Below are 10,750 nucleotides of genomic sequence, written 5' to 3'. Positions count from 1 at the left end.
TTTGACAGAAAAATAGAATTTTTTCAGACTGGTTGTTTTTCAGCAGAATCAGTTCACTCGAGCCCATTCAACATGTAACTGAGCAAACATCATGTTCTCCAAACAGTGGAAACGGAGAGGTGAGAGCAGGAATAAGGTAAGGGCCCGGGGCTGCTGAATGCCTCGCAGAAAATGGTGTGCCCATGTGTACCCTTCTGATACAACCAGCCAGCCGGGGAGTTGAGCTAAACTGTTGTACTCTGCACTGGAGCAGAGCTGGAGCTCTGAGGAAAAAAAAGCACATCTGACTAAGCAGTAGCTAATAGCTGAGGTGGCAGCACCTGTAGCAGCTGTAGTAATTTTGGAAATGAACTTGTGACTATCCCCTAAACCACTGCTACCTCAAAAGCTGACCTTACCCTGAATTAGGAAAGATTTACTCTTTCTTTTCCTGCTCTGAGAGCATTTCAGACTTAAGTGAGATGAAATTAAAAATACGTTTAAAGGAATTGCATTGGTAAATGAAGATCCTAAAAATGTTTTCAAAAGGGCAACATTAAAATAATTCTGTAAGATGTTAATTTTTTTACCTCAAAACACTTTCATACTTTGAAGTAAAATCAATTGATTTTAGATCTATTACTCTACTAGAGAGATAATAAACTCAACACCACTCACAATAAACTTTACAATAATTGTCATGTTAAAATAAACTTGAAAAAATGAATATGTAGTGACCCTTTGTGCTTAATCCACCGTTTTAAGCTTTAGTAGAGCTATTTGTTCACCTGTATGACGGAGGTTTTACTTTGATGCACAGAGTACATTGCTTGGCTTTTAAACCGATTCAGTAAGAGCTCTTTCAGGAAGATCGAAACCCAACCTTTCACCTTCAACTCAGTAAAGCATATCCCATTTAATTCAGTTTTTATTCAATGAAATGATGTATAAAAACTTACAAATCTGAGAACTTAACTATACACAAAAAGATGATATTCAGTTTAAACGTATACACAGAGAAGAGCTGTGGTTTGTGACTTGCCCTCTCCCGCCCCTCCCCCCAAAACACACACTGTCTCCATTTACGATGGGGCACTTGTTCTGTCCGCTTACACATTCTGTTGGCCCAGTATTTGCTAGGTGGGCTTCATTGCTGCTGTCAGTTTAGGTTTTTAGGCTACCAGCAAAAAATCTGGGCATCTATATAAAATAATAAGAATCAGCAACTTGATTTTAAACACAAAGATGCAGTGCTACCATCGGCAGTAACTAAAACTACAGAATTCACCCTTTCAGTTTTTGCAGACTTTGTCTTGGCCTCGAAAATAACGGGACTCTCACAGAGCAGGAGTTGCCAGCCAGCACTACAGATTCATTTTAAAACAACCATGATCCCCTGCTGCTAGAACATCTCTGCACCACTTTTTCTTCCTCTTAACTTACGCCATTAGACCAAATGAAATCGTGGACATTCCTTGCCTGAGTAAGGCAATAAAGCTTTTCTCTCTCCTTTCATCCAGAATGACACAAACCTGTAGCTATCGACACATGTATGTGCTGTAGTAATGATGATACAGTGCTCACTAGTACGTCACTTCTCTAGTTTCCTTTGTAGCTTGGGTGACAACACTTACCTATCAGCTTCTCTTCAACAGGCCAATAAAAATGCACACAGCTTGGGACGTTTTAAATTTGATTAAAAATAACCTGTGCAATGACTAGTTTTATCAAACACCTGAAAGACCTTCCAGGCTGAATCTGAGAGTAGACGGCCAGTTACTGAAAAAGGATGTGTGCATTTATTTACCTGTACCAAATATACACACAAACACTTTCTATATATATATATATATAAATCTTTATACATATACAGTATTTTATATATATATATATATAAAGATTGCCATCACATTATTATTACAGCTACTTAAGTCAGAATTTGACTAAGTAACTACTTTGCTTGACTCTATGCTATCTGAAACAGATACCCAAAGGCATATTTGAAGGAAAACATAAGGCTGAAAGAAACCCAACACCCTCAGCACTTTTTAACTCAATGGACAGAGATTTTTGCATTCATCAAGAAAAGTTCTGAGGGTTTTAAGTTATAACCTTAACCAACTGGCAGGTGGACTTCTAAAAAGCATGCTGTTGAATTTGCCAGATCTTCTCGAAATGCCTTTTACGAGGGACATCTTTGCTTACCAAATGGATACTCTGTTTCTCATTACACTCATCATTGTATCTAAATACACTTTTAAGCGATCTAAATGTTGTTGAAAATCTATTAAATTTGGATAACTAATACTACCAACATAGTTAGCTGGATTATTTGTTCACACATTCCTTTGTATTAAAATCAATTATATTGTTGTTTGATGCAAGAGCTTTTTGTTTGTTTTGGTGGGAGAGGCAAAGTCCAATTTGCTAATGTGCCAGTACAGTTCTGGTTGCTGAAGACAAAGGGTGGGAAGGAGGCCGGTGGGAAGGAGGCCGGTGGAAAGATGGCAAGGGTGAGGCAAGAGGTGGGGGGAGGAAAAAATTGATTTCATAAAAAATGAGTAAAGAAACTTTAAAAAAATCGATATAGGTTTCACATTCAGTCTAACAACACTGCTTCCTGCTCCTTTTTGATGGAGGCTAACACTGCATTATCAGTCTCTGTGGCTTCTGTGTCCCCACCACCTAGCAGAATGGAGCGATCTTCTTCTAGTGTAAAGACAGAGTTTTGATTTTGGCACGAATGTTTGACTACTTCATTGGGAGTTGAAAAAGTTTTGTCACACAAGTTACATTTGTAGGGCTTGTTGGTCTGTACTAGCATGTTGTCCATTTGACTGCCTTCCTCAAAAGTACAGAGTTCCAGAGTCTGTTTGTCCACCATCGTGTACGTGTCCATGCTCTGGTTTAGGCACACATGTCTGGCAGCCTGGTTAGCCCTACAAAAGCTTTTGTCACAAGTGCTGCACTTGAAGGGCTTGCCAGTGTGTATGTACATGTGCTCCCTCCAGTGGCTTTTCTGAATAAATTTGCGACCACAGATGGAACATTCGTATTTCCGTCTTTTTACTTCCCTCTCTTGATCTGCCTGCTCCAAGTTGTCTATGTCTGCAATATCAGAGGGGGGCGGTGTCTCTGACTGCTGCTGCCCATCAATTATTGGGGAGTCTGAGATCTGCTGCAGCTCGCTGTCACTAATCATCCCTGCTTCAGGCACTTCCACGGCATCTTTATCAGCTGTGTTGTTACAAAGAGACAAAGAAATATTACTTTCTCCCTGCTGGCTAGATGTGAAGGGAACTCCCGTGTGGATCTGCAGGTGCTCACGCAAACTACTTCGCAAATTGAACCGGCGACCGCAGAGGTGGCAGGCATAGTATTTTGGGAAGCTGCCGTTCCTTTTCATAATGCTTGGCTTGACATGTGCTATTGTGAGCGAGGCAGGCTGTTCATCTGAAGATGATGCTTCCATGTTGGCCTCTTCTCCTGCAGGTGAATTATTACCAGCAGCAGATACCAATTCTGGAGATAAAGAAGATGGCAATGGGTCAGAAGTGGACATGTTTGTCCGGGTCACTTGTGGCAGAGTTGTAGCTAACTGTGAGAGCTGTGAACCTTCAGAAACCTGCTCTTGGGTCATCCGTGATGTCTGTGGCCTTGGTTCTCGCCCGAGTTTGTCAGTTGCTGATGTAACCTTAGTGGGATGTCTTATCTGGTGATCTGCAATCTGAATGCCATATAATGAAGATGCTAATGGAAAAACTTGATCCGGGTGAGAAAAAGTTCCCTGACTTGCAAGGCTGGCCTCTTGAATTAGTGGATATGCATGCAGAAACTTTATTCCCTGTTCTAGCCGAACTGGGTCAATGAGTTGCGGTGCCATCTTCCCAGTGTACATCAAATGCAAGAGATAACTGAAGATATCTGGCTGTATGTCAGTCGCTTTCAAACGGACACATTCACTGAAAGATGAAGCAAAATGATCAGTAATAGATAAGGCAAACATTTTTTACCAGATCTAAGTTATTCAAGCATTGATAAAAATCAGATGTATCTACTTAAATTCAAAAGACAGAATCTTCAAGAAATATAGAGAAATGCTTTAATGTAAAAGAGCTAATCTTATTGGCCACTTGAAAGGTGACTTTTTTTCCCTTGGGAAAGTAACTGGCTTGGAAGATAAAGCTGTCCCATTGCAATCTACACCTTTCTAAACTGCTGTTATGCTACAGATTTGTTGAGATATATTAATATATTTAGTAAGTTGCAAAGGTATTTTCCCCTTTTTTTGGTTGGATTCAAACATGTCTGTAGCTAAATTAAGACCTGCTAGCACTGGACTCTAAATTCACAATCCATTAAACTTTGCTCAGTACTTAGCCCAGGAAACACCTGGCACCTGCCTGTTTGGCTTCTGTCTCTTACTAGTGTTTACAGCTACAGTTCTGCAAATGTGTGGTATCACCTTATCTCCGTTACGATCATTATGATCCAGAAACCATGCAGGACAGGGTGTGATCTGATGCAACAGCTGTAGCCTGGGCACATCTAACCTGTGGTGGCCAGGCTCCTTACAAAGCAGAACAGCAGCTTCTTTCCTCGAATAGGGAGGAAGAAACAGAAGCAGCAGTGGCACGCCTGGTCAACCCAACAGTCCCTTGGTTGGAGCAGTCAAAGAGAGTCGCTTTGGCTGTGATGCCCTCTTCAGTCTAACAGGACTGAAACCAACACCATCCTCCAGCTGAGAGCATGCCCTGTGCATCACCCTTTAAGATACTCTGACTGAAACACCCACCACTCCTCCTGCTGAAGCTGGACCTCTGTGCAGAGAGAGGGGCAAGGTTCACAGAAAAAGAAAATCAGGAACATCTGGGTTAGGCCAGTTAGCTAACAGGAGAGAATCAGGGATTCTAATAGTTTTTCAGAGTTATTTGTAGCTCTTTTATTAAACAAATATTAAATAGAAGACAGAAATCCAGAAACAGACGACTGCATGCTGTGGTCTGAACGCTCTAACCACAGTAGGCTACCAAGCTGAGGAGGAAATTATAGCCAGTTCTCCCATTTCTTGAGGTTCATCCTTCTTGAGCTTTCTCCTCTGACTGCTTTTCAATTCTCATATATTACTCAAAAGTAAACTTTGCAATGCTGTCTTCCAGAGATGCCTGTGGATCTTGATGGAGCATCAAGACCGATACATCTGCCTGCAGTCCTGTCTCAGAAGTGCAAATGCACTTAACGTCATTGATGTTTATTTTCGGCTAAGAACTCTTAGCCAAAGAGTTAAGAGTTTCACTCACTTAACATAAACTTTTTGAGATAGTTCAAATAATTGGGAGAAAGGAAAGACCAAAAAATCTCTAAAACACTCTTACACTTTCAGTATCTTTTCAATGCCCTCCATGTAAGGCTGCTGTCAAAAAAAAAACAACAACCCAGGAAGAAACACAAACAACACAAGCTCCCTTATTTTCCACCACTACGTAGTATTTTATTATTTAACTGACTCTGGTAAATTGTTAAAAAAAAAAAAAGAAACATATTAACCTCTTTTATAAGTCCACTTCTCAAAATCTCCCAGCAAATACTTATTGGGTTGTACATAATGTTATGGAAATGTCAAGAATAGCGCCAAGACAGAGTGGAGGATAGTGAAGGGACGTGCAAGAGTGAAGACAGGATCCTTTAAATATTCAATTCTAGGAATTCTATGCCTTTTTTAAGGATAAAGAACTTGTGCTAAATGATAACATCCATGTTAATGAATCACAGTTCAGCTTTAACACATTTTAAACTGAGATTCTAGTTTGCAGATAAGACTAGATTTTATATTCCTTATATCATAGCAAGAAGAAAAAAGAACATTTTCAGGTTTCAAAATGTTGCTAGACCTCCTTAGCTTAGCTAACTGAACAACATTTAAACAGTGAACCTTTTTATAATTACCTGGTTTGATGAACAAACAACATCTTGAAGTAGTTGGAGAAAGAAGCAAGGACTGATTTGTGTGCCTTGAAGTAGACATCACCAATGGCAACTGTGCAGTCACACAGGAAACCAAACTCTCTCTGAGCGTTTAGTTGCTGCAGCAGAATAAGTCCATGGTTGGCCAAATCCATTTTTTAACACTCTGAAAAGCAAATGACTTCCATGTAAAACTTAACAGTAGATGCACAGATGCAACAGTAGATGTCTCTTAACAGATATTTTACCTCATACCCGTATATCACGCTTTAGTAACACCCCTTAATCCCAACCTACTGTATAAATGATACCTTACATGTAGGCAAGGATTTCATGATGGGAAATGCGATTCACAAAGGTGCAAGTGGTTTGCCGAGGCTTGAAGGCAAAGCAGAGCCAAGACTAAAGAGTTCTGAAAAGGCATGGGGGAGGACTTGGATACAGAAATGTAAAGAGCTAAAGGAGAGGAAGAAATATTAATAAGTAGTAAAAGCATCTATCTTTAATGGGAAGAGTGAAGTATTTTGGCTACCACTTGTCTGTTCAAACAGGAAAAATATATCTCCCTTCTGGTATCAGCCACCCTCACCTCAGTGAGTGGGAGAAACAGGAGCAGAACCCAATAGAAGACAAATTAGATAACTTTTACAGAAAAGATATATAGAGATAGTGAAAATTCAGGTTAAAAGTATGTGTCCATCCAACTGAATCCAAACCCAACATTAAAATCAAGCATTTCTGATGGTTATGCCCTCTCCTGGGAAATACCAGATACATACTGGAGTCTTCCCAGGCTGAAACAATGAATTTGTTCCAGGTATTGGCAAGCCCTCTGGACTATCAGAACAGGAGGGGCTAATCTTTTCACTCAACAACTGTTGGGTTATTTATTGAGATCAGCTACAACAACATTTTGTGAGGAGCCTATGTGCCGGAGTGCCTTGTGCTCGCCTAGCAAATCAAGAAACCCAAGGGGTGAGAGGTGCGGCTGCATCCATTCCCGGCTCCTGGTGCAAGGCAGGATAACTGACGGTGGAACACGGCACCAACCTGAGCCCCTCTAAACCAGGGCTTCCACAGCCCCCCACCCTCCCTGCGCTTCCTTGTACCAGCCGCTGGAGGCCACCCTCAAAGAACAACCCAAGAGCTATAAACTTTTTCTCAAGGATTCGGGGGCAGCCTTGGAAGAAAGAATTGATTACTCTGGGGAAAAGTAGCCAGGGAAATGAATTAGGGCAGCTGCATACAGTTGGATGGATGGAATATATGGCTAGGAAGATCAACACATGGATATAAATGTAACCAAAACAAATAGAGCTTTGGGCAGAAAAAGTGAAAGCATTAAGTAATGTAGGTTTGTATGTAACCATGTAAAACAGCAAGAGACATCAACAAAATACCTGGGCACATTATGCCCAGAACAGTGCAGATGCTGTCTGAACAGAAGAGAGGGTGAAACCTGGAGAAGTGGATCGAAAGCAGCAGATTTATAAAAAGTCTTGTTTTTTTTCCCTCCAAATTTAACACTTATCAAAATCTCAGGTAAGGTACAAACAGCTTGTTTCTTCTACACAGTAGGAGTGTGGCTTTTGGGGAAGGAGAATAAAAGCGTATTCCTCATATGCCAATGCGTTTAGTCATTGGAGAAACAAGTATTTCTACTTGCCCTCATATTTAAAGCAATAACCAGGCTGACCAAATGCGTTCCTTTGCATTCACATACAACCAGAACTCCTTTGAGTCAGGGGTGTAAGGGCAAAGAAAGAAATACAATTTAAGGTACAGTTGATTATTTTCTTACAGTTAACAAAAGAAAAAAAACAAACCCGGGTTCCAACTCTTTTCAGGTCCACCCTCCCCTCCCGAAATTACTGTTTGGATAATTATGTTTGTAGGCACAACATGCTAAAATCCTCCCCCTCTCTCCAAAAGAGGGAATACTTGCTGTCAGCAGTAGCAAAAATCATGTTCATCATTATTTAATCCTGCAAGATGCTCCGCGCAGGTAGACTTCGTGACCTTATGGAAAACATGCCACTCTTTTTTTTTATGGTAGCTTCAATTTAGACTATTCTGTGCACACCACATTTTTTTAAATCATCAGTGTTGAGTCTCGCTTGTACTTGGACAGCAGAGCAAACCACCGATGTGAGGGAACTCTAAGCCCGAAAGGCATTCCTTCTAGTTATTACCATCCTAAGTTTATTCAGCTTATCGTTTCACCCTTTTCCAACAGCAGTCACCGTGGCAGTTGAGGCTCTTGCCCTTCATCAGAGACCTGAATTAATCTTTTCACAAAATGACACAGTGTTCATACACGTGCGCGATGCTAAGTTTTGGTGTGCGTGTAAAAGATATTTAAATGCTTTCAACTGAAAGCACTAGAATAATTACACTCTAAGGAATTCATACGGCAGAGCCAAAGAGTATGGACAGCACTTTGTCTCTCTTTATATATAAAGGGGTACGTTATAGGTGTGGGTACCTTCAGGAGTTTTACCCTTAGCTACATAAAATGATGATAAACACCGGCAAGGCCGTATGTTAGTGCTGGCCGATTCAACAGCCTCGCAAAATACGTCTCGTGCCCTGAAACCCTGTGGCCGACGGTCCCCCCGTCATACGGGAGACAGGCCGGCCCGGCTCAGCTTTATCACAACGTCTGAAATCACCTAGTTTGCCCGACGGTGGGAGAAAAACCACGCGAGGCCGAGTCCTTTTGGAAAACGTACGTTTATTTCTGAGACCACGGAGGGAAAAGCGGCGGGCACAAGCCACGTGTGAGCCTGAGGAAGGGCCGACACCGGGCGGGCGCACGAGAGGAGCGGGGGGCCGGGAGCGGAGGGAAGGAGGCGAGGGCCGCGCCGGGAGCGGCCCGGGCTGGGGAGGCCGGCCGTGTTGACGGGAAGCAGCTGTTGGCCCGGCTCCAGCACGGCCCGCCACTCCCGGGCCCGCCCCCACGCGCCTCCGCGGACACCAGACCCCCGGCCCACCACAGCGGCGCGGGGAGCCGGCCCGGCCCGACCCCACCCCAGCCCCTCACAGACACGCCCCAACGCCTGGCAGTCCCCGCTCCCGCGGAGCGACGGCAGCCGCTGGGGGCTGCGGGCTACCCGGCTGCCCCACCCCCCACCGCATCCCGATGGGCGCGCGGCATCGGGAGACCGGCGCTGGGGCCCGGGACGGCCCCGCCCGCCGCGACGGGCCCGCCCGCGCGCGCGCACCGGCAGCGGAGGCGGAGGTGGGGGGAAAGAGTGCGCGCCGCTGTGGCGCTCCCGCCGCCTGCCGGCGCCGTAGCGCGCTCAGCGGGGCGCCGTTCGCGGCGGCGGCGTGGGGGGCGTGGCCGAGGGCGTGGCCTGCCGCCCGTCCCCGTCCCCCTCCCCCTCCCCCTCCCCCCTGCAGTCACGCTCGGCCCCTGTGGCACAGGTGGCGGCGCCCTCCCATTGGCCGCCGGGACGGAAGGCCGGGTGGCCGCGCGCCGCTCTCACTGGCTGTGCCCCGCCCCTCCTCTCCTTTCTCCGCCCGCCTCTCCTCCCCCCTTCTCTCCCCCCTCCTCCTCCCTCTTCCCCCCCCCCCGTGCACGCCACGCGCGCACGGACGGACGGAGACGGCGCGAGACGCAGCGCGAGCGGAGCCGCCAGGGCGCGCGAGACGGGAACCGCCGCCGCCGCCGGGGCCGCCCAGCCCTGCCGAGGAGAGACAGGCGGGGCCGCCCCCTCCCGCTCCGCGCGGCGCCCTCCTCCCCCGCCCTTCCCTGCGCCGGATGCCGCCGGAGGGGGGGGGCCGCCCCGCCGCGGGCGGTAGGGAGGGCGGGCGCGCGGGCCCCAACCGGTCAGGCCGAGCGACACCGGCCGCCCCCCCTCCTCCCACCCCCTCCCTCCCCCGCACCCCCGGTCCCCTCCCCCCCCCCCCACCCCCGGCGCGGCCCACCCTCCCGGCCCTTCCCTCCCCTCCCCTCGGCGCGGGCCCATCCCCCCCCGGGCTGTGTCCCGGATGGAGCCGCCCGGCCCGGCCTGGCCCGGCGGGGGTTTGTCAGGAGGCCAGGCGGCCCCGGCGGCGCCAGGCGCGGCCCTCCTCCTCCTCCTCGCCCCCCTCGGCCCGCCGCGGCGCGGCCGGGCGCCCCTCGCACACAATGAGGAGGTAGGGCCGAGCAGGCCCCGCCGCGCCCGCTCGCCACCCCCTCAGCCCGGGCCGCGGCCGGTGCGGCGGGGCCGGGCGCACGTGCGGGTGGCGGTGGGCTCTCCCCGCGGGGCGCGGCGCGGCGCGGCCGGTACTCACCTGGGGGGCGCGGGCCGCCGAGGCGCCTGGTGCCGCTCGGGCCGCCGCCGTCTCCGCGCCCAGCAGCAGCAGCAGCAGCAACAACGGAGTCAGCGCGGCGGCGGCGGCGGCGGCGGCTTTTCCTGTCCGGTTACGTTAGGGTCACATGACCGAGAGCGGAGCACAGAGGCTGCAGCGAGGAGCCCCCGCCGGGGGGGAGGGGAGGCGGCGAGCGCTGTGGCGGCGGCAGCAGCAGCAGCAGGAGCCACCCAGCCCCCGCCCGCCCCTCCCTCCCCCGCCCGCTGCGCCCAGCGCGGGCCGCACCGGCGGGACCGGCCCCGTCGCCGCCGCCCTCCTCCTCCTCCTGGCCGGCTGAGCGGGGTGCGGGGCTTGCGGCGGGCGCGCTGCCCCTTTAAAACTCCCGGGGGTGGGGGCCGGTGCACCCCCACCTCTCCAGCCCAGCGCCGCTCTCGCCGGGGGCGGCCCCGCCGCTGCCAGCGCCCCCCGTTCCCCGGGCTGAGGAATAACGGGCTGGGCCGCTGCCGGCTCG

At 48.7% G+C, this 10,750-nt stretch overlaps 1 protein-coding gene across 1 annotated transcript; it reads right to left on the bottom strand.

The window, feature by feature from the left end:
• Positions 1 to 2,294: 2,294 nt before the first annotated feature.
• Positions 2,295 to 10,362, bottom strand: ZBTB2 (zinc finger and BTB domain containing 2). Its single transcript, XM_075087926.1, has 3 exons — positions 10,222 to 10,362; positions 5,926 to 6,109; positions 2,295 to 3,941 (listed from the first exon to the last, which is right to left on the bottom strand). Exons 2-3 carry the CDS (start codon positions 6,096 to 6,098, stop codon positions 2,579 to 2,581), a joined length of 1,536 nt encoding a protein of 511 aa, XP_074944027.1. The 5' UTR covers positions 6,099 to 6,109; positions 10,222 to 10,362; the 3' UTR covers positions 2,295 to 2,578.
• Positions 10,363 to 10,750: the final 388 nt, after the last annotated feature.

This window comes from Phalacrocorax aristotelis, chromosome 3, assembly GCF_949628215.1.
Source record: "Phalacrocorax aristotelis chromosome 3, bGulAri2.1, whole genome shotgun sequence".
Classification (NCBI taxonomy): Eukaryota; Metazoa; Chordata; class Aves; order Suliformes; family Phalacrocoracidae; genus Phalacrocorax; species Phalacrocorax aristotelis.
Note: the sequence above shows the minus strand (reverse complement) of the source record. Positions and strands in the feature narration are given on the sequence as shown.